Source organism: Cuculus canorus, chromosome 18 (assembly GCF_017976375.1).
Source record: "Cuculus canorus isolate bCucCan1 chromosome 18, bCucCan1.pri, whole genome shotgun sequence".
Taxonomy (NCBI): Eukaryota; Metazoa; Chordata; class Aves; order Cuculiformes; family Cuculidae; genus Cuculus; species Cuculus canorus.
The window spans coordinates 7,024,423-7,048,259 of NC_071418.1; the positions used below are offsets into that span (position 1 = coordinate 7,024,423).

Here is a 23,837-nt window from a genome sequence, read left to right on the forward strand (position 1 = left end):
GGTGAGGCGGGAGGGCGGGGCCGCGGGGCGGGGCAGGGCCCCGTGGTGCGAGGGGCCGGGTGTTCGGAGCCGGCCGGGGGCCGGTGCGGTCCCTGCAGGCGCCAGAAGTTTGCCCGGGCTTGTCCTTAGCGGTAACAGCGGCGGGGCCGGGGGCACACGGGGTGGGGCACGGCGGCGGGGGCGAGGCACCGGGTGTCCTGCCCGGGGATACATCCCTCGGGATAACCGGGAGCCCCTGCCCAGGGATTAACCCCTCGGGATAACCGGGAGCCCCTGTCCGGGCGGGCATCCCTCGGGATAACCGGGACCCCCTGTCCCGGCGGGCATCCCTCGGGATAACCGGGAGCCCCTGCCCAGGGATTAATCCCTTGGGATAACTGGGATCCCCTGTCCAGTTACGCGTCCCTTGGAACGGCCGGGATCCCCTGCCTAGGGATGCATCCCTCAAGATGCCCAGGATTCCCTGCCTAGGGATGCATCCCTTGGGTAGCCAGGATCCTGGGCAGTTGTGTGCTGCGTGGCCTTCAGGCACCCCAGGGCAGGGATCTTGCATGGAATATCGTGCCGGGTGCTGATAGCACCCTGTAAAACAGCTCCCTTCCTCCATCCCAAGGGCTGCCCATCTTCTTTGCTCTTGTAGCTCCTCTTGCAACGGTACTGCATGCCCAGCTGCTGCCCTGAAGGAGAAGAAATAAAAATTAAAGTCTTTTAAGAGAAAATAGTGGAAATGTTAAGACCAGGACAGCTCAGGGTGAAGCTCTCAGGGTCGCTGCTGCTGTGGTAGAAGCCTCCTTGAAGTCTGTAGCTTCAAGAAACTCCTTGTCCTGGTGGTAACTTGGCTAAAAGCAGAGAGGTCCCTGACAGCTTCTCTGACCCCACGCTGGATTTGCTGAATCCCTAGGTTTGTTCCATTGTCTGCTGCTGCATTTGAGGTCAAGGTGGGGAGCAGGGGCAGGGGGGGATCGCTCCTTCTCAGTGCCGCTGGTGAGAGGGATGGGGCACAGGGTGCGAGGAGACAATTTCTGAGTGTGGCAGAGCCGCGTGTCTGATGTCTGGTGTATGAACTTCGCAATTAGCTCATCAGCTCAGCTGTCAAACCAGGCTCCTGGGATATTTTAGGCACTGATATTTAGGGATCTCCTACTGACAGCATCATCAGGCCATGGCTAATGGACATTGGAAATTAAAAGCCGTTCCCTGCGGCTCAAGCATTGTAGTATGAAATGATGTTTAGTCTTGGGACAGAGGGACACACGGCACAAATAATTTCTCAGTGCTAAAGCATGTGTTGCAGTCTGACTTTTGGTGTGGGAGGGGTGGTAAGCTTTTTGTTTGCTTTTTTTTCTGCCTAAGCAGGTGTGGTGTGGAGCAGCAGGCAGGCTCCAATGATAGCATCCCATTTTGCTTTTTATCTCTGAGTCACAGACTTGTAGTATTTGGTCCGCTCTCCCTTTTTTACCTTCTCAGCTGAGATCGTCTGAGTGAGATCTGTTCTGCTGAAGTGACTGGAATTGGAGTTGTGCGAGTGTTGGGGTTTCAGCCATTACTGGTGACTGCTGTGACTTTTCCTTTACTCCGTGCTCTGTGTCCCACTGCTGTGCCAGAGGTCAGGAATTAAAGACTTTCTGGTGAGCTACATAATTCTCCCTGTGAAACAGGATGACTTCAGAATGGCTCCCTATGGTAAACTTTTTTTCCTTGATTCAGTTAGGCCATCTTAAACTGCTCCGGCTCAGAGCCAGTAGTTTTGAAAGCTTTTTTTTTATTCCCTCTGCCTAATGTAGAGGTATTGCAATACAAAGGGAAGGTCGTTATAAGGGCTGTCATTTACACACAGAGAAGTATAGCTCAGAGAGCTACACAGAAAATCCAGTGGAAAGAAGCAGCAAGTCCTGACTCCCAGGCTCCTGTCCTTGTCTCTGGTTGCTCTGCCTTCCAGCACGCTCTATGCCATGCTTGAGCTACCAGAGTTGCCAACCTGGCACTTATAGAATCATAGAATGGTTTGGTTTAGAAGGGACCTTTAAAGCCCATCCAGTCCCACCCCCTGCCATGGACAGGGACACCTCCCACTGGATCAGGTTGCTCAAATTTCTATCCAGCCTGGCCTTGAACAGCTCCAGGGATGGGGCAGCCAGGACTTCTGGCTCCCCACCCTCACCGTGAAGAATTTCATCCTAATGTCTAACCTAAATCTTCTCTCTTCCAATTTAAAGCCATTGAAACCTCTCCAGTGCCGTGACTCTGTACTCTTTGAATACATAAAATCAAATTCAAGTTATTAAGTGCAAAAAGAAAAAAGCCTGTTGCGTTTTTCTTACTTAAGGCATTTCATGCTTAAATTTTGTGCTGATGTTTGACAGCTGACGTTTCTCCTCTGTGCCCAGACGTGCTGTAGGTCTCATGTTTCGCTCCAAGGGCCCTGTAACTTGGCTTATTTTGCTTGTAAAGCTCTTAAACTCTTGCACAGCAAATTTGCCCTTGGAGCCTCAGGACCCACTGCCAGGCACAAAGTGCTCAGCAGCGGGGCTTGGCGACTGCTGTGCAAAGCCCAGGCTGTTGTACACCTCTCTAGGCTGAATTTATCCATGTGAGAAGCCGTGTTGCCTCTCGTGCTTGTGAACTGCTCCAGTGTCAGCATGTGCCGCACAGACCAGGAGCAACGTGCTAGAGCCCGTGCCAGCCCATTAGGGAGCCCGGCATTGCCCTCCTTTGCCGGAGTACAGGAATCTTGTGCAACCGGAGACAGCAACATTTGGTCCGGCAACGTCTGCCAAGGTGACGATGCGATCTGCCAAGCCAAACAGGATTTTGTTGTTTATCGGTTTGTGAGAAGGGCAAGAGCATTTCTAAGGGAGGAGAGCAGACGGTGTTACTCGAGATGCTGCTGACTGGAACTGGTCAGACTCTTGGGAAGAGGCTCTTGGGGTGATTTCAGGAGTTGGCTCCGCAGCGTGTTTCTGAGGTCTCGGGTAGCTGAAAAGGGCTGGCACTGACTGGGAGAGCAGCCACGGGCTGCGCGAACAGACTTGATAGCTGTAGCAAAGATTTTTAGTGGCGACAGTTGATGTATGGGAGAAGAATATGTATGTGTGCTTAATAAATATTGGCACGCAGCGAGAACTTATCAGCTAATTCAGTGCTTCAGCTTCTAGAGAGCTGCATTCTCTCTGCCACGTTGAAAAGAATCCTTGGAGATCAGGAGATAAATAGAAAATGAATGTGAAAAATACATTTTTTTTCTAATGGTGCTGATTTAATACTGACTGAGCCCTAGGACAGTTCCCGCCTGCCTTCCCAAGCTTGCACCAGAGACAGCAGCAATACCTGCTACTCTTCACAGCTCAAGCCATATGTGCAGATGTTGTCCCATTGTCCTGAGAAGAGGGCTCAGAATGGAGCAAAACCTGCAAATTTGCTCTTTTGTTAGCTGCTGGTTTATGTTGCGTCTTCTGGGAAGGAGAGCCACGTTCACAAGCTGTGTTCCAGAGACTTTGGGGTTGTGTGAGTAGACTAGATGACTTCAGATGTCCAGTTCCTCACCTGGCCCTAGCTGGGACCTACTGCCTGTCTGGTGCTGTGGCCCATCTTGGAAAGCCCCTGGTGATGTAAAAGGCCTCTTCAGGTTGCCCTGTTTGGGTACAGCTGCTGTTCAAATGACTAAACTAGATATTCCTTGCCACAGTTCAACTGCCCTGACACTTGTCCTGTCCACCGTAGACACCTCTTCCTTTTTTTGGCAGCGACAATTAACATATATGGAGACTTTTAATACGTTTCCCTTCCTTTAATCTTCCTTTGGCAATCTCTTTCTACATTCACTCTTGTCGCTCTCCTTGAAACTATCCAGTGACTTGCATCTTGCTGCAACCAAAGCTACACAGGATTCCCTCGCCTGTGGTAACGGTGAAAGGATTAATTTGAGGTTTGCTGATGATATTTCTATATCCCAGTATATTTGGCTATTTGTTTGCAACATTGTAGTGGACTCTCTTTGATTTGTGATGTAAGACAAATGCCGCAGGCTAAATTTCTATGCTGGCAGGACATCGTCTTCTTCACCTTCTTTTGTTGTTGTTGTTGTTTCCTCTTCCCAGCCTGCATGTGCGTGTGCATACCTGCAGTGCCGTCCACTTGCACATCCAGTCAGTGCTGAAGCAGCAGGTGTTCTGCAGGATCAAAGCAGTATTTCCCTTTAAATTCCTCCTGCTTTCCAGGGATCAGCTTTTGATCTTTTACCTGTTGCTTTGTTTTTTCTCTTTGCTAGATAGAAGCTAATTAAATGCTACCCCTGTTGGCAGAGAAGTCCTGCACCTCTGCCTGCGTTTCTGAGAGCCCCTGGGGAGCTGCAGTAGGACATCAGACAAGCTCTCGGTTCATACGTGCACTTCATCTGCTGTCCGTAGTAGAAAAAGCTCACTCGTATTTTCAGAGGAAGCATTCCCTGCTAAACAGCCGCAGGCACTCAGTACCACCTGCCTTCTTTGCGTGTGCAGGTTTTGCACTTTCAGAGTTCTGGTGAAAGCTGATATTGCTAAAGGTCTGGCTATCCTGGCTGGTTTCACTCTTGCCAGCAGCGGGGCACAGTGGAGCAGACTGTGCTGCTGACAAAATGCTGTGGTAAGTGGTGTCCTTCTTCAGATGTGCCGGAGGCTGAGGGCCTCTAATGCTGTCCAGGCTGCTCCACATCACTGCGTTGGACTCCAACAATGCTGTGTTGAAATAGCATGTTGTAACTTGGTCATGGGAAGGATGAATTGCAGCAGAGTTTACTGGCTGTATTCTTGCAGGGTGCAATGAGAGGAAAGGTGATTTGTTCTTAAATATGGTTGAAGCAAATTACTTTCTCCAAAATATAAGCCAGAGCTTGAAACAGTACTGTGTTCTTTGACAGTCCAGACAAGAACGAGCATGTGGCTCCATTGATGTTTGGTTTCTTGGGCTGAGACTTGAAGATAGGTGTTGTGTTTGCTGCTAGAAGGAGGAATGGGTGCAGAGGGCTTGCAAAGTAATTCTGCTATCCTAAACCCTTGCTGGGCACAGTACATAGCAGAGTTGAGGCTTCTCCATCAACTTCCAGCAAAGACTGAAATGTTTACACTGTGATTGAAGCTGAAAAATCTAGCGATTGCCGGTTAAACCGATAGTTTGTCCTTTCATGGAGGCTCTGTCACCTACTTGGCAGTCTCGTTGCAATCTTCTGTATGTACAAATGTCTCAGAAACAGGGCAGCTGTCTTCCTTCCCTTCCCTGCAGTTTTCACTCTACTCTTTGAGGACCGCTGGTTTCTGTTTGCCCTCTCTCCCTTCTTGCTTCTTTGTTTGTCTGGAGATACCTTTATAGCCATGTTTAAAGAAATTGAAGCTATTCAGTGTTTGATGATGCTCACTTTAGGACTCTACATATTTCCTGCATACAGTGCCCTGATAGTACAAGTCAGAACCTGTCTGATTTCTTCTTCTCTCTGGCTACCCCTGTTGCGTGCTCTGCAGACCGTGGTGTGGGGCTTGGCACAAGGAACACGCTGAGCTGATCTCTGCAAGTGCTGCCCCTGCTCCTGGTACCATGGAGATGTGTGGTGCCTGCTAGGTCGGACTGGCCTGTTCACCAGCAAGTAGGGCCATGTAAATACAAAGGAACAAAAGTAGATGTTTCCTCTCCTCGTGTACTTTTGGTAGAACAGAAGCTGCCATGCCTCTGTTGGTCTGCTTCCCAGCGGCAGGTAGAGCCTGCTCTGTCTGGAATTGTGTTGGGTTGTCTTGTGGGATGGCTTCGTGCAAGACCCGCCATCAAATCTTCTTCCTGATGTGTCTACTAAATAGCTGGGGTGATGTCCCTGGATTCACTGCAGAGCTTCTCAGCAGCAGCCCCAATGAGGAGCGTGTCTCATTTGAGTACAGAACTGACTTGGTCAACTCCACAGTTCGCTAAAGTTACCTGTTGGTAGGTGAAATGTTTGGCTTGGGTTGGTGGACTGTATGCTGCTGTTGGAGTCTGCTCACGCTGTTGAACATGGATCTCTTGCCACTTAGCTCTGAAAAAGTTCTATTTAACCGTCACCACTCAATAAACAAAAATCAAACCAAACCTCAACCCAAAAACCTCAAATGTGCAGCAGGATTATGCCAAAAATTGGTAAGCACAAGAGGAACTTGTTTTGATTAATGTTTTTTTTAGCTCAGTGGTTGCTGTGGATAAAGCAGTAGCCCCTTATTTAATGTCATGGTCTCAGCAGTTTTTCTGTGCTGAAGGAATCCTCCAGGGTCTACTCTGACTGTCTTTGACATCCCCAGGACAGTGATACATCGAGCAGCTCTGTGCAGCTGAGCTATTCCCTTAATGGGCAATTTTCAGTGACAAGCATTACTTTCTGTTTCCTCCCCACAGTAACTATTAAAATATGTTTCTTTGCTGCCTTCATATTTCTTCGTTGCAGAGAAAAAAACATCCTGGGATTCTGTACTTCAGCATCTTTAAAATGCAGAGGTGATGTTACAGAGCTGGAGCATTTGGAGGCTCTTGATTGAGTTTTAGGATTGAGCAGCAGTTGATGCGGTAGGCATGCCCTGTGTTGTTGTTATTTTATTCTAACACAATTCTTTCCTCCTTCTTGGCAGATCTTCTGAATTTGGCTCCTGATTAAAGCTGACAGATAATGGAAACATTTCCTTGGCAATGTCTCTGGGGCGACTCCTGCGACGTGCCTCTTCAAAAGCTTCTGACCTCCTGACCTTGAACTCTGGTGGTGGGAACAATTCATCTTCCGTACTTGATGGGGAGATCATCTACTCCAAGAACAATGTCTGCGTCCACCCACCTGAGGTGCTACAAGGCATCGGAGAGCATCATCCAGGTGACATGGTGTTGTAGACACTGCTCAATTGCTTTTTTCTCTCTCCTGGGGTGTGTTTTTGTATCAAATTCCACATCTTGGGCTCTAAAGAATGAAGAGGTGCCAGTGGGGGACAGTGCAAGGCAGTCTCGTGGAAGACTAAGGAAAGCCATCCACTAGCTGATCCATAAGCTCTTCTTTTTGTAGGAAAGTGGATGATGTTTCTCCTTTCTCTTCTGGTCTAGCGTGGATTTACCTGTGTTAGTAAGCCCTTTTGTATTGCTGGAAGGTGGACAGTTGTCATTTGAGGACTATAACTTCTGATGCTTTCAAAAATGTGTATTGTCCAGGAAAGCCAAGTATCATCTCGTAACTGTCATTGCTAGAGTGCCTTCAACAACCATTGGTAAGGGGGAAAGAAAGAAAATCTGATTGTGGCTGCATGTACTGGAATAAATGAACATAAATACTGCTCGATCCCTTTATTCTCATCTGTTACCGAGCTCTTTCATGTTTTCATCAAAGAGAGCTGTGGCTACTGGCTTAGCTTCACGAAACTAATTATTCTATGAACATTGACCCATGCTTCCCTTCTTGAGCATGTGACACTTTTTGTGTTGGCTTTCCATGAAAATTTTAGCCCTTTAGCTACAGAAAGGTAAATATTCTTGAGAAAGAAATGTTTAGCTTGCACTTGAAATTGTTTAGTTAACAAACAGTAGGATTTTTTTCATCTGGCAACATATTTCAGCATTTACTCTTGATTAGTAACACATCCAGGATGTTGAAGTAGTTGCATATCGTTTCTGTGTCCACTTAGGCCAGAGAGAATTTAGACTATTCAAAAGCCATAAGCAGACATGATATTGGTTGTAAATACTGAATAATACCCAGCACTCCACAATTCATTTGGCAGAATTCTCTCCTGGTAAATAAACGGGTTTGTTTTGCCCACGTACAATAGTGGTGAAGCCGGGGGAGACAGGGAAAGGAAAATTTCAGGTTTCCACAGTTCCCTAAGAATAAAGCTGTGTCATAACTGATTGCTCCTTTGCTGTCTTGAAGGGTATTTGTGCTTGTACATGGAGAAAGATGAGCTACTGGGAACCACGCTTATCCTTGCCTGGGTGCCAAACTCTCGCATTCAGAGGCAGGATGAGGAAGCCCTGCGCTATATCACTCCTGAGAGCTCCCCTGTCCGTAAAGCTCCCCGCAAACGCAGCCGCCTCACTCAGGGTTTTGGCGTTGTCCGGCAGGCTTCCCCCCCTGAGCAGAGAGGGACAGTGATCCTGAAAGAAGAAGACATCTTGACTGTGTCACAGCTTGTGAAAGATGTGGCTTACATCAGCTCCCCCTCTTCGGAAGGGGAGAAGCTCTCCCAGTGCTGCCTCGTGGCAGACGGCACCCACCGATGCCCCCAGCCTGCCCGCAGTGACTCAGGAATCCTATCGACAATCAGTTCTCAGGAGGAGCAGAACAGGTCGGAGCTGTCGGTGGAGGGGACAGAGGAAGACCTGGACTGCAGGCCAGAGCCACGGGAGGACGAGGGCTCCTTGGAGCTGTCTGCTGATGACGTGAGCAGGGACAGTACTTTTGACTCTGATTCTGATGCCTTCTCTTCCCCCTTCTGCCTCTCTCCCATTAGCGAAGCCCTTGGGAAAAGCAGTAGCTCTGTGTTTCTGGATAATGAAAGCAGGTGAGTGCATCCTTTTCTCTAGTTTCTGGGCAAATAGTTGGGGTGCGAGGCTTGGAGATGCCAAAGGAAACTGAGAGGCATCACAGCGGCATTGAGCTGAGTATCCTGTCTTGTTTCAGCCACCTGTATCATTTGCAAGAAACTGTTTGCTAGCCAGTCCTGCTTGTGCTCAGCGAACCCTCGCCCTGCACATTCAGGGCTGTATGTGTACAGTCTTTCAGGTGAGCTGTCTTGAGCCCTGGAAGCAGCGTTGCTAAATTAAAAAGATCCTTTGTTGGTCTAATTGGCTCTGCTGAGGAGATGCACTCGTTACATCTTGTGGAGAGCCACATCTAAGTGTCTGTCTGACTTCCTCTGAGCCATGGGTGCCTCTGCAAGGCACCGTGTTGACATGAAATCTGTGTGTAGGAGCTGTTTTCGCTGGTCTTCAGAATGTGGTCCCACTTAAGATATATAAATATTAATTCTTACATATCTAACCTGGGTATTTCAGGCAGCACTGGTAGATCCAAATGTCAGTGCTTCTCAATAGCATCTGCAGTGAACTCTGCATAGGGGAGAGAGGGCGCCGTGGCAAAGGAATAATGAACAGCAGGATGCCTGCTTCCCTTACCATATTGATACGCTGTGTTCCCAGCTTTCTGTGTTCTGTGCAGCGTACCACTCGCTTCCATCTCAGGGAAGATGGTTTTGCTGTGTTCATGAGGCACAATGGGGCTGATTTTAAGGATACAGCTCAACTCTGAAACTTATGTCTGAAATTAGGGAAAATGAATTCTCCTCGATGTGCATCAGCAATGTATAGACTGTGTTAAGGGCTGATATTTGAAGAGATTTTCCCTCTTTATTTTATGGGCTAATCTCCAGCCCCGGGAATGCCAGTAAGAACAAGGGTTATGAAGGAAGTATGCTAATTAATTCAACTCTCTCTGGATATTTTAAAGCACTTCGGTGCAGTGTTCTCAGACTTTGTATCAGCTTTGCGTTTGATATGTGTCCTAGCAGCACGCTTCTAATTAACTGCCAGGCCACGTGGTTTTCTGAGCTTGAGCTCCACAGCAGCTGGGTGGGCAGCGGTTTGAGCAGTGCCCTAGCCAGGCCAGCACAGCTGTCCCATCCCGTCCCATCCCATCCCATCCCATCCCATCCTATCCCATCCCATCCCATCCCATCCCATCCCATCCCATCCCATCCCATCCCATCTCTCCCTGGGCTGCAAAGAGCCATTGCAAAGCAGTTATGGGTGCCCAGAATGGGCCTTTCATATCCAACTTGAGTTGAACAGCATCAGTTTGAGTGTCCCTTTTAGCTCTCCCAATATGATGCCTGACAGTCTTTTTAGACAACTCTTAGTAGGAATGTAGGCAGCTTTGAAAACTACAGAAATGCCACGAAACACACCTTGACAAAATTTGACAGGAGGCCTTTGCATGATGAATTATCATCCCTGATAATCCCAGGGCTGCTGCTTGAGGTTGAAGCTTTGGTCACATCCACTTCCAGAGAATGTTGTGTTGCTTTAGAAATTTCTTGACTTTGGCTCAAAAAACAGAAATCCCCCAAATCCACTGCTACCAAAGCCTCTGTTTCAGGTGTGTAAAATTGTTTCTCCTTGAATCCACACTGACAACCTTAGTGTGTTTGACCTGTCTCTGTCACTCTGAAAAAAGCAAAGTTTCAGAAGTTTAGAGGTTTTTTTCCGGCATTTTTTTTTTTAAATAAAGTCTAACTGAAATACTTCTGAGTTCCAACAGTAAGATTCTTAAAGGAAAACCGTTCCTATCTTTCACTGTGTGTGGGGAAGCTGTGGCCACAACCATGGCCCAGTTCATCCACACACTTTGGGGTCATGATCCCTGCTTTAGTGGTTGAAACTGGGAATAGTGAAGAATGCATTCAGAATAATGTTCTTAACTGCAGAAAACCAGGAGATCAAATCCATCCTGGCGAGATCCAAGTTCTTGGCTTGGGCCACAGGGCCACGTGCTGTCCAAGGCGTGCAGCGTGCTCGGTGAGCTTTGGTGCCCAGCGGCGAGCACCGGGAGAGGGGCTGATGCGGAAGGGTGCTTAGGGGCACGGCACATGAGTAGGGAGCATGGTGGTTTAACGGTTTTGCAACAGCTCTGAGCTGCTAATAGCATCAGTGAAGGAAGGAAATACAGTTTATTGTATCCTCACTACCTCGACTGCATATTCACACCGCATTTCTTTCCCTTCTATGTGGCAGCCTGGCTTGGTGAGCCCTCTGCCGGCTTCCTTGCTTGCTGTTGGCCTTACAGCTCCAGCAAGGCAGAGGCTGGCTTTGCAAACACTGCTCATGCTCCTGCTATACTTCTCTTTTTTTTTTTTCCCTTTTTTAACTCCTTTGGCACCAGTCTGGAAGCTGCATAGAGTATATGCGGCACTCATAATTTGCAGCAGATTAATAAAACAGACCTTTCATTGTTTGGGACTTCAGACTTGAAAGGCTTTTGTCCGATGTGTCCATTTTTTTAATGCCAGTTTGTTCTTCCCCATAGAGCCCCCTTGCATGACATCTGCAGGATCCTACAAACTGCTTGAGTAAAAGATTTTGCATAGTGCGTAGCAGAAGTCTTGTCAGAAAAGCATTCTCTTATTTCCTGCATTCATCCCAGTGTTTTGAGGAGCGGGGAATGCTGTTTCAGAAGTCACTACAAGCATGAGAACAGCTTCCTTGTTTCTTAAGGTTTTGGTTTTTTTTTTTTTCTGCTGGCTGCTTCCCATCTGAGCCAGAATTGGAGTGCGAACAAAGTTCCTCCTGCTGGCAGATTGTTTCAACTCTTTTTTCCCTCCCTACCCCCCCGGTCACCACCTCCTCCCTGCAAAGAAGAACAAATGTTTGTGGTTATTCCCCTTTGCATTGGGGAGTTGTTGTAAAGGGAACTCTGCATTTCACCGTGATTCTTTCAGGAGCTGAAGCAATGCATTGCATGGGTGTTCGATCCAGACATCTTTCTGTCTGTGCAATTAGATACCATCAGAAATGGAAAAATGTGACATTGTGGAAGAATTAGGACACACACGTAGGTTCGGATCAGATGAGCTCACGGGCTCATCAAGCTACTTGCCAAAATATCCGTATGTCCAGGAGCATGTATGCCTCTTGGAGCATCCCCTAAGAAGGTGCCTGGCTTCCTGGATCGAAAGGAGCCCACAAAGAATACTCGTGTGTGCAGAAAGAGACGGGGAGGAAGAAGGGAGGTAGCTTTGGAAGCATTTGAGTTGCGCAACGAGTCAGTCAACAACTCGCCTTGTAGAACATAAGGAAATAAAAACGTATCCATTGTTTTGGGGTTGGTTTTTTTTTCCTCTTTGCTTCTCAGTTTGAAAGGCTGCCAGGGATCCCATGCAGCCATCGATACTTTCCTCCTTTTTTACACAGTTCCTCAGGCTAGGAGTGAGAGGGGAGTGTCCCATCACCAGCATACACATTCTTTCTTCTCTTTTTAGACCATCTTGGCATTCTTCTGCATCGTGCACTCATCTCTGACAGAAAGGTGGCTTTGCTGCCTGGTTTTTATGTCCTTGTTAACTTTGGGAGGCCCTTTCTGCTCACAGTGTGTGGCTTCTGCAGGGAGGTAGCCAACACGGGAATTGTCTGTGTTGATAGCAGCCTTGCCAGTGACTGCATTTCTGTAGGAACGGAGGGATGCTGGAAATGAAATTGTTCCATTCTGTCCTTTTCCTCCCCCATCACCATTGTTTGCTGACTGTCTGGAACCGTTTGCCTTGTGGTCTGAAGGGCACTGATCAGGACAACTGTACTCTATACCCAATTCTGGCTTGTTGCTGCCCGGTTAACTTACTCAGCCTCCAATTTCCCCATCAGTAAAGTGAAACTAAAAGCCTTTTGTTACATCCTGGTGACCAAATAGCATCTGACACATATAGAATGGCTTTCCACTGATGTTTCTGAACTTATTTCAGCTGACTGTGACATCAGATCTATACCAATCGGTTGCGGAAGCACTTAATGCTCTGTAAGTGGGGTTTGTTTAGGGTTGTTTGGGGTTTGTGCTGTGTCAGAGTGATCCCTGGTTAGCAGGAGCTTTCCCTGGCAATGGGTGGTAGGGCCATTAAAGGCTTTTCAAATTAATTTGCTATTACCTGAGTGACAATGTACAAAAGTGCTGAAGAGAAATGCTAGCATCAGTTCCTTCATTAACTTCAGGCTGGAATGTTGGCCAGAATTTGGGCCAAGAAACCTCGGTGGTGGAATCGTATGAGTGGACCTTGCTTGGGGCAAAATGTGGCCAGAGGTTGGATCTCTACCAACAGCCCCACAGGTGACGGAATAGCAACCAGCTCACGGTCCAACATCACTTTCCTTAAGGGGCGAGTAGAAGTGATGTGGCCAATGTGGTCACGGATATCAATGCAAGAAGGAAATGTCTTTTGTAAGGAGGTGATGATTTTAGCAACAAGTAATAAAAATAATGAAACATTTCAAAATGGAGCTAAACAAGGGTGCAATTCCCTTGGTCTTCATGAGTTCACACCACACAACTATTGCAGGCAGTCTGGGCAAAGCAGACACACAAGGACAAACTCCTTTGGCGTTGCGGTTGATGCAATTTTTACAGATGTGTTGCACATCCTGTTGTTAAGCCTCTTCCCAGGGAGCTAATCAGTAAATTACCTTCTCAGGAGGGAGCGGAGGCGCAGCGTTACAGAGGGCGGCAGCAGCTGCAGGAGCTGGTGGTAACAGAGCGCGTGGTGTTGCGTCATGTTGTTTTGGCAGCTCACCTGAGAGGCTTAGTGCTGTTCAGACCTCTGCAGAATAAACAGGAGGCAAAATTATAGGGGAAATGAGCTGAAATTAGTGTGAACTAGCAGAAGCACTGGAGTCATCAAGAGGCTTTTGTAACAGAAGTGATTATATTCCTAGAACCAGGGGAATTGGTCAGAGACTTCCAAATCTCCTGTAACTTCTTGCATCATCTTGTGCCATACTCTTTTACTTTTGATGATTCCAGTCTTGTGAGCGCGTGCATGGGATGCCTCGCTGCTCCTTGTTCTAGCTTCACTTCCCCAGGACCTTGCCTGAACTCGTGCCATTTCTGATGTAAGACACCAAAGCACCCAGTTCCGTTTGTACCCAAACCCATGCCCAGGAAAAAAAATACCCCCAAATCCTTCTTCCATCACAAGAATAGTCCTTTTTCTCTTCTCTTTGAGTCGTGGGGTTGGTATAAACTTCATCTCAGGCTGTACATCCAGGTGGTCCGCACAGAGCCGGGTGCTGGGAAGAAGAGCCATCCTCAGCCGGGGGCTGTCAGTGATGCCAGGTCATTAATTCAAGCTATTACCGGCTGCAAAGCTGAGAAGGTTGGACAGATCCAAAAGATTGTGGAGGCATACGGCTCCATCTCACTTTATACAAATATTTGAACAGCAAGAACATTAATTATAGCAGGTTTGGGTTTTTTCTTTCTCCTGGTTCACTGCCAGATTTCTGTGGAAGAAAATAGTGACAGCTAACTCGAGATCCGGAATTACAGCTGGTGGGATCGTGAAGCTCTTTATTTGGGATTTCAGGAGAGGAGCAGTCAGTGAGGAGAGTGGGAGATGCCCGAGAAGGAGATCCCACGCCCCACAGCCGGAGAGATGAGGAATAGAGGGGAACTGCTTTGCCTCCCAGGTTTCTGGGTCTCTTTGGGGTTTGGTTACAAGAACGGGGAAGCTCTGAATTCCCGCTTGGGGTGCAGGTCCCGCGGGAAGGGGCCGTGGCTGTGTCCGTGTGTCCGCGTCCGTGTCCGTGTGTCCGCGGGGCGCAGCGCGGAGCGGCCGCCAGGGGGCGAGCTCTGCCCAGCGGCGCTGCCGGCCGTTCCCCGGGCCCCGGCTCCGCACCCCAGCCCCGCACCCCGCATCCTCCAGTCCCGCATCCCCTGCACCGTCCGGCTCCGCATCCCCATCCCCGCACCCCGCATCTTCTGCGTCCCCCAGCCCCGCACCCTGCATCCCCCATCCCCGCACCCTGCATCCCCTGCCCCTCCCGGCTCCACATCCCCTGCATCCCCCAGCCCCGCATTCCGCATCCCCTGCCCCGCCGGGTTCCCCAGTCTCGCACCCTGCATCCCCTGCAACGTCTGGCTCCGCATCCCGCATCCCCTGTGCCCCTCAGCTCTGCGCTCCCAGTCTGGCACCCTGCATCCTCTGAACCCCCCCAGCTACGCATCCCACATCCTCTGCCCTCCACTACTCCTCACCCCCAGCCCTGCACCCCGCATCCCCTGCATCCCCCAGCTACGCATCCATCATCCTCTGCATCCCCCGGCTCTGCATCCCTCATCCCCTGCATCCCCCGGCTCTGCATCCCTCATCCCCTGCATCCCTCGGCTCTGCACCCACATCCCCGCACCCTGCATCGCCCCCAGCCCCGCACCCCCGGCCCTGCTTGCGGCAGAGCTGGGACCCCATCTCCCTCCCACCCCACTGCCCCAGCTGCACCCCATCCCTCGGCTCTGCACCCACATCCCCGCACCCTGCATCGCCCCCAGCCCCGCACCCCCGGCCCTGCTTGCGGCAGAGCTGGGACCCCATCTCCCTCCCACCCCACTGCCCCAGCTGCACCCCAAGATGCGGAGTAAGGGCTCCACACCAGCACTAGTGGTCTCAGCCTGGAGGAAAAGAGAATTCCCGAGTGGAGTCTGCGTTACAGCCCTGCGAGCGAGGCAGGAGCAGAGCAAAAGAGGGGCTGTTTGCTCCGGAGGCGTTGGAATAAAGCGCCTTTCCCCAGGATATTCTCCTGTTTCTGCTGTTATTCATATGATTGTAACGCCCAGAAATCCTAATTGAGAGCAGAGATAAATGGTGCTGGCAGGTATCCATAGCTTTGTGAGGGAAGAATTGCATTAACTGGATCAAAATAAAGAGCGTGTCCCCTCTGAAAGTGCAGCACTATATGCAAATAAATCTGCATAGCCCTTGTCATCTTGGCTGGCTCCTCGCAATTATAACAGCATTAAGCATTTACAATAACTCTGAAACACGCTTTTAGCCAGCTCTCCTTTTTCCTCTCCCTTTTCTGCTACTTGCGGAAAGCTCTCCCCTTGGGAAATCCACATTGTATTGTGGAAACAGTGGAGTTCGCACTGGGTGGTGTTGGCTCTGCTCATTCTGGGTCAGCAGCAGCGCAGGGTCCAGGGAGCCGGTTAACTTCGTCTGTCAGTAAAAAAGTCCCCCTGAAATTCCCAGTGCATTGCTTAGAGCCAAGAATATAAGAACAAAGGTAATCTTCAGGGCTTTCAAGGGACCGGGGTTTTGAAGGCTTGATTGTAATTAGCATAATTAGTCTAGAATTTTATTTTTGCATGGGTAGAACTGAAAGAATAAAAGCAAAATAATTCATTGACTTTAAATATAAAATAAACACTGGTAAGAAAGGTCCCCTTTTCTAGTCTGGAATAGGCTGAAAAGCAAACATTTTTTTTGAGCTTTGCTGAGAAATCACTTTTTCCATCTAAGGAATTATTTTTTTTTAAGTGTTGCATTTCGATTGATTTATTAATGAGCTAAAACCTAGGCACGAGGTGCCCCTTCTCCGTATGGATTGTAAAAATCTGCCATTCGGCTTTTGGAATATTCTCCTTCCTTAAAATGAAGGTAACATTTGCATCACTGAGCGACACACGTTTGGCTCAAAATGATTTGTTGTGTTTGGCTTCTTGGGAGCGGTGTCTATTTTGTTCCTAAGCATCGAACTGCTAATTCTGTCCCTGCTGCCTCCTTGCAACAAGAAGTCACAAAGGAAAACCCTCCTTGGGTGTTACCTAAGGAGTCTACACCGGCCTGGGAGCCCAGTCTGTGACCAACAGATTGCTTCTCTTTTCACTGCTGGGGTTTGTTTCCCATTCCAGAATTGATTGGGTAAAAGAGAATAAAATGCACATTAATTCGCTACAAATTTCTGATACTTTTTTCCGCTTCCCATTTACATTCAAAATCATTAACTGAAGAATTCTCAGTTTATTTTGTTTTCCTTTTGGTTTAATTCACAGCAGTAGAGCGGACCCTTTCTAATCCCCCCTCTTGCTGGCTAAAACCACTTGGCTTCCCTTCAGGCCATGAGGACCTGGAGGAATGAAGGAGGAGCAGCAAAGCCCCGGCATGGTGAGGCTCCTTGCTCAGCTTCTGCCCTTCTTGTCAGCGCAGGGCAGGAGGGCAGCGCCCAGTGGGGTCATGCTGGGATGCCACCCGCTCCACCGCGCGCCACTTGGCTTTGTCCACCAAGACTTGGGATGATGAACTGGCGGCAGAGGTGGACGCTGCATGTTATACTTGCGTTGGGTGGTTATGTGCGCTTTGGATGGGCAGTCGGGGTACTGTAAAAGCAGATTGCAATGGCCCCTGGTAAGCATAACAAATTGTTTTGATCTTCATTTCTCAAGGACAAACCAATTATGCCTACCAGAAGGCAAAGCTGTATAATCACATTTCCTTGAGTCCCTGTTTCGTTGTGTTAAAATGTTGTATTTGTCAGGCTCGTGTTCGCAGACTTGCTGTTAATTCCGAGCCCGGTCCCTGATCATGAACTTGCTGTTCCAGTCCAAGGTCAGGGGGTGGATGTGGAAGCTGCAACCCCGCAGCGTGTGCCAGAGAGCCGTCTGGCACGGCTGGGAACCACAGCCTTTCTTCTGCTCTCCTCCTGTACGGGGCAAGATGTAAACACCCTGTTCTTTGAATATCGTTAATAATATTAACAATACAAATAGTGACTAACAATAATACTCTTTTAGAGGCGCTGTTGAATCTGCTTCCCCATCCTGAGCATGAAAGGAGACAATTATTTTTCATAACCTTTTATTTTCCCTTTACGGCAAGCTCAGCAAAGCAAGTTTGTCGGAGGCAGAGTGCTCGTAATTTGGTCTCCAGTGACCTCTGCAGCCGTGATTGGCAGCCTGGTGTCGGGAAGGAACTTGTGCCTGGGAGATAGAAATGAGCAGAACAAATGCCGTAGGACAGCTTGGGTTCCCTGGAGGACACAGGCTAAAAAAGGTGAAAGAAGTGCAATTACAGGAGGTTTTCAGCACAGAAAGTTAATTAGCTACTAAATAGCATTTAGTGCAGTTCAACGTGAGGAAATTTATGTTTTGAAAGCAAACAGATCAATGGAAAGCCTGTGGAACAAGCTTTTGGGAAGTCCGTGTTGACATTCATGTACTTTGTACTGTAATATCCTGGGCGGTTTTTCACAGGTTTCCCTTGCAAATGGGAAGAGTTGTTCAGTTTGTTTCCACGCATGTTTGCAGATGCATGGATATGCTTCCACCTAATATTTGATTTCAGAAATTCTGGTTAGGCTTTCATCCAGCCCATCGAACGCCGTTTTCCCTGCTTGCCGAGGTCAGTGTAAATCGATTTTGTTCGGGCTCTTTGAGGCAAAGGAACTTCAAGTTCCAAATATTTTAAGCTATAGGGTGAATTTAACACAGTTCTTAACCTAGTTACTCCTCTGAGCTGATCAGATGCGAGTAGCTGCAGTGTTTCGCTGTCGATGCCTGGCTCTACATGGCCATGCTCAGGAAGCTACTGCCATCCCATGAGTGTCCTTCCCATCCTCTGCAGCACCCCTCAGAATGACCGGGAATATTTCAACAATTTAATCCCAAATTACCAATCTTTTTCTTTTGTGCCTGTGTGTGTTGCTGAAGTCAGCATGTTTCACAACTCGTTATGTTTGTATATTGTCAAGGACACCTTTTTTAATCAGAACAATAGATATGGGTTCCTGCTGCCTGGTATTACCTCACTTTGTACAGTCGCTACACTAAATTTTTAGGTGTTTCAGAACAGCTTTGAACTTTTATTGATGGATTATTTATTTGACGCTATCTGTCTTAGACATTTTAGGCAGCTAATGCTGCCGTGAGCTATTTCACCTTGATGGAAAGAAGAGGAACCTAGAAGGTCAGTGCCTGTGGGGAATAGTGGAGAAACAGAGAAATGCTGGCCCCTGGGGAGGAAAAGGGGCATGTAATTCCCATTACATGGATGCTCATACATTATGATGATACTTATTGTCATGATGCTTCACAATGTCACAAGCCAGCATGCAGGAATAGCTCAGGCTGTTAAGGAAGGCTGTGATTAGCAAACCCGTGCTTTAGGACAGTGGTGAAGGAGAGCCAATGGAGAAGGTCTGGCTTTTGCCAGAGGCTCTCTGGGATTCAGGTGGTGCACGCTGACAGCTTCGGTAACTGTGACATCATGCTTATAATCTTCAGCCCCTTTCCCTCTTATAATTACATTTGTCACATCATGTTGTAAAATGAGTTAGTAGATCTTGGTAGCTGAAATAGTCTTCCCGTGTAATTGGGGCAGGTCTCTGCCCTGGCTCTCTAACAGAAATGGTAATTGCTTTTCTCTCTCTTTATACTGTAGGTGTGTACAAGTGCTCTGACCAAACAGCAAGTCAGGTCCCATTCTTCCATTACTGCATGTCGAAAGTCTCACTTGCCGAGTGTGGCTGACCTCCTCGGATCACGCATGTGATCCCTCTCTCCGTAGTGGGAGGACAGTGCCTGCCTTACGCAAGCGCTTGCTTTCTTAGGGGCTACAGAAGCTCAAGGAGTGCAGATATGGTTGATTGCTGTAGTTGACTGTTGAGTAGAGAAAAAACGTCACCACCTGGTCTTGCTCACCAGCAAGAATGAGATGTATTTTGAGACGAAAAGTAATGGGACTTTGAAAAGGCTTAAGTGGAATCATGACTGTGTCTGTGGGTTTCCTGCCTCAGGTTTTGCTAATCCTCCTTATTTTTTATCCCCTGTCCCTTATATTCCCGTGGACCATTTCACTTGTTCTCTTGTTTTGCTGAGCAGTGCTGTATACTAGCTGGCACAGTTTTTCCTGGATCCCACAACCCAAAGTCTCTCTGGAATGTTCCTCTAGCTATTTGCCTTGCAGTCCTTCAGCTCCCTGCTTTAGCAGAGCAGTCTCATATAAATTCCTCATCCAACAGATACGATAGTCTGACAAATAATAAATTAGAGAATTCTTCCCTTGCATCTGTGTGTCTGGTGCACCTAGCTAGAAGGCTCCCGAAAATCCACAAAATTAGTGGTCATCCTGTTTGTTGTTACTTAAGTACAGAATGATCTCAATATTAAAATCATTTTCAAAAGTAATTCAACAGATTAGAACATTTTCTTTCTTTTCTTTCAACCAATTTATACAGGAAAAAGTAGTTTTAAACACAGTGAGGTGTTTTTCTTCATATCCACAGGGACTAAGTGTGCGCCAATGTACAAGGTGGTAGTCTCTCTGCATCTATACTGAGGATGTATGTATGTGTTTATCAGCCCTTCTGAAGGGCACGGAGTGCACAGATGTTTCTTTCAGATCTCATCCTCTGCATCACTGAAAACACTGGAATTTCCCTGGGCTGCACACTCTGAGGCACCGTGCTTACTCTGGCTGCCTTTTTGTTGTCCAGAAAGAGTAAATCCACTCAGACATGTTGCTTCAGATTGCTTCCACGTGTGTTAGGTGCGTGTACAAGCTTGTAACTGGTGGCTAAATGTGAACTGTAAACATTTGTCTTGAAGAAGCATTTCCAGAAAATAGAACATTACCAGCACCTTTGTGACTGGGCTCTCCTGCCTCTGAGGTTTAGGGTAGCTGCTTGTGTATCTGAAGGAGATCAGGTTATGTAGCATCAGTAACTGCAGCTGGCAGTAGCATTTTGTACTTGGGACCTACACGATTCCTTGGAATCAAAGCCTGCCCAGTTCTCCTGGACAGTTTCTTGGCAGTCATCTCTCTGACGCTGGTCATTCGAGGTGATGCTCTGGAGGAACGGGCGGGTTGACCTCTGTGATAAGAACTGCGGAACGATGGTCCTCACAGCCAATGAGTCTTCCAGCCCTTTGTCGTACTGACCAGTTCATCTTTACGAGAGTGTTAGAAAATCAGTTGCCTCTGCTTAGTCTTCAAACTGGTTTGAGTCATCTCTTCCAGGAAAATCCTGTGTAACCAGCTGTGGCTGTTCCGAAGTGTTGCTCCATAAATACCAGCTGCTTGTAGCAAGCAGTCCAGCACAAGTATCTCGTACCAGGACTGCTATTACTTTGCATTAACACGAGATCTGGAGTGTTTTAGGAAAGCATTCTATTTTCTATTTCTGTCTCAGACCTCTGGGCTGAGACCAATGGCATGAGGTTTAACAAGGCTAAATGCCGGGTCCTGCACGTGGGGCACAAGAACCGTGTGCAGTGCTACAGACTGGGGGAAGAGTGGCTGGAGAGCTGTATAGAGGAGAAGAACCTGGGGGCGTTGAGTGACAGCTCACTGAACATGAGCCAGCAGTGTGCCCAGGGGGCCAAGAAGGCCAATGGCATCTTAGCTTTTTCTGTCCCTGTACTCAGCACTGGCGAGACCACTCCACGAATCCTGTGTTCAGTTCTGGGCCCTTCGCTACAAGAAGGATGTTGAGGCTCTGGGGCATGTCCAGAGAAGAGCAACGAAGGGGCTGGAGAACAAGTCTTACGAGGAGCGGCTGAGGGAACTGGGGTTGTTCAGCCTTGAGAAGAGGAGGCTGAGGGGAGACCTTATTGCTCTCTACAATTAACTGAAAGGAGGTTGTAGAGAGAAGGGAGCTGGGCTCTTCTCCCAAGGGACAGGGGACAGGACAAGGAGGAATGGCCTCAAGCTGCACCAGGGGAGGTTCAGACTGGATATCAGAAAAAAAATTTTCACATAAAGGGTCATTGGGCACTGGCAGAGGCTGCCCAGGGAGGGGGTCGAGTCCCAATCCCTGGAGGTATTTAAAAGACGGGTAGACGAGGTGCTCAGGGACATGGTTTAGTGGCAGATAGGAATGGTTGGAGTTGATAACCCAAGAGGTCTTTTCCAACCTGGTGATTCTATGATTCTGAAGCTGTATCAGAAAGTAACACTTGTTTTTTCACAGCAGCCAGTACAATTTTGATGGAAATATTCACAAGGTGCAGGTGATGACATACAGCTACGCTCATGGGACTGGAAGTATCCAAGTGTCTGTCCTAGGCTCACTGCTCATTCCTCTTTGAGTGGGTTTGGGTATCCCCTATGATCTTTGCTCCCATGGTGATATTGCCCTGTCACTTCTAAGACCTCACCCTCCGAATGGCTTGAATGCAAGTTTTGCTTTGATGCTTTCTTTCAGCAAAATTAAGCAGCAGAACTTCACGACCAGAGTAGCGAAGCCACTCTTTTAGCTGAGAGTAGAACAGACTTCATCTCATCTACATAATGCTGCAGAGTAGAGAAGGGGGCTCGGGGATTTACTTCCCATGCGTGTGGGCACTGGGGTTTGGAGTTACACATTGAACTGGGCGGCTCCAAGGGGCTCTGTTAAAAATTTAACCCACAACTAACTGGGATGTCCGGAGACCTGTCCATTGGAATGCAATGACCTGAACCATGGGTAGATGCTGCAAATAAGGCTCGTCCCTGTGGAAGAGGCACTGCAGCCAGGCTTGGAGAGCATACTGATGTGGTGTGCTGCAGATGCATGCTGAGTGTGTGATTTTCAGCGTTCAGTGCCTACATTGTTAGATAAGCGGATTAGAAAACATTGCATAAAGTGGCATTGCAGGGGGCTGTCTTTATACCTGCTACTTGCCTTGTTTTGCAAACCCTGATTTCACAGCGGAACCCATTCAGAGCTTGCGCTGAGATTGTTCACATGTATTGGCCTTTTTAAGAATCAAGGGGTCACAGTTTCAAATTCGCTTAATTCTCGAAGCAGTGATATTTTTCTTTTGGGATCAGGGCTAGTGGGGTTTTTTTTGGTGGCAGGCATTTGAGGGTTTTTTAATCTAAATTCATTTTACTCCGAGAGATAAATATTTGAGATGCAATGAGCTCCTAATGTGTTGGGAAACACGTGGGGTCACTTTCTCTGCTTTGCAGTGGGTTAAAGAGCTCGTGTGTAATTTCCCTCTCCTTAACTGTCACCAGTTTTAGGTTTCCAAGTAGAAAACATTTATCTGAAGTTTATACACATGAATCCAGGCTTGTCATGTTCACTTGCAAAGGCATAATAGGCAACCGGAGCTCAAGGGAAATACCTTTGGATCTCACTGGTCACCGAGGGGATTTGCCAGATGAGGTCCCTAGTCCATAGTGCTGTCTGAATGCACTCGCTCCTCCTGGCCCTGGCCAGGCATGGAGCAGCCGAGCCGCACACTGAGGAGGTCACTTGAGCTGTGGGACAAGAAGTCTTTTCCTTTAGAAGTTATTCACTGAGTGCTGCTGGAGCTGCTGAAGCAGCCTATCGAGTGCTTCCATAGTCATGTTTTTTCCAATATCCCAACGTTTTCCATCCCAAGGGGTCATCAATCCCAGAGGATTGAAGGGCTCCTGTAGCTCAGGGCTCTGTGGTGCGGACCGAACTGGCTCCCCACCTGGGTCTTTGTGCTGCAATGGAGGAGCAGGGGATGGGCTGTTCCTGGGAGCAGTCTGGGATGTTCCCACGCTGGGCTTCTTCATTTTGCCTTCTTAAAAGTCAGTGTTTTGAGGAATGGTTTTAGCTCTCCCCAGATCTGCATGCAATTTAGAACAGACCAAAAATAGGATCATTTGTTGGGTCAATAGGGAGTTAATTTAAATAAAATCATTTCATCTCTTATGTGGGCTGTCAGTTATTGACTCCTTAGACTCACACTGAATTCCAATTTCAGAGCTGTGTCAAAGGATTTTTAACTTAGAGCATCTGTGGGTATTGCATGTAACTGCAGTCATCGTTGGCTTTCTTCCTCTGTGCTCTTGTCTGCAGGGACACGTGTGACAATCGCATGACCTGCTCCACCAGCTCTGCCTCCAGCCTCGACACCAGTGCCCATTTCCAGGAGAATAACAGGCAAACACAGGGCACCAGATGGGATGAACAGCAGAAAGTGTTTGCCCTCGAGCAGGTCTGCGGTGTCTTCAGAGTGGACCTGGGACAAATGAGATCCCTTCGCCTCTTCTTTAGGTGAGGTATTATCATGTGTGCTCTGGACCACTGCGTACTGGGCTTGGGAGGCAAATGGCTTCCACAATCCTCCTTGAAAGTCTCCCTGGTGGTTGTCTCCAGGAAAGCAAGTGTCAGCCTTCTCCAGGAGAGCATCTGAATTACAGTTATGTGGCCTAAAAGGATGTTTTTCCTGTAGTAAGTTAAAGGTTGCTCTAAGCTATCTTAACAAAAATGTTTAAAATAACCAGAAGGTGTGTAAGACATCTCTTTATCCATGGTACCTTCCCCCTTGCCTGCCCCTCAGTGGGGCTCTTCTAGGGTCTTGCAGCTCTTAAACCCTTCAGTTT

At 48.1% G+C, this 23,837-nt stretch overlaps 1 protein-coding gene across 5 annotated transcripts in view; it reads left to right on the forward strand.

Annotated features, from left to right (window-relative positions):
- Positions 1–23,837, forward strand: part of TBC1D16 (TBC1 domain family member 16) — a 34,976-nt gene that overhangs the window by 222 nt on the left and 10,917 nt on the right. For 3 of the 5 annotated variants that reach the window (XM_054083386.1, XM_054083383.1, XM_054083385.1), the window contains exons 2-4: positions 6,618–6,853; positions 7,898–8,528; positions 23,311–23,508. In XM_054083386.1, the coding sequence (XP_053939361.1) occupies positions 6,676–6,853; positions 7,898–8,528; positions 23,311–23,508 (1,007 nt within the window). In that variant the 5' untranslated portion in view covers positions 6,618–6,675. Of the gene's footprint in view, positions 1–31; positions 132–6,617; positions 6,854–7,897; positions 8,529–17,737; positions 17,895–23,310; positions 23,509–23,837 lie in introns of those variants that run through there. The other 2 variants (XM_054083384.1, XM_054083387.1) reach the window with 2 other exon arrangements.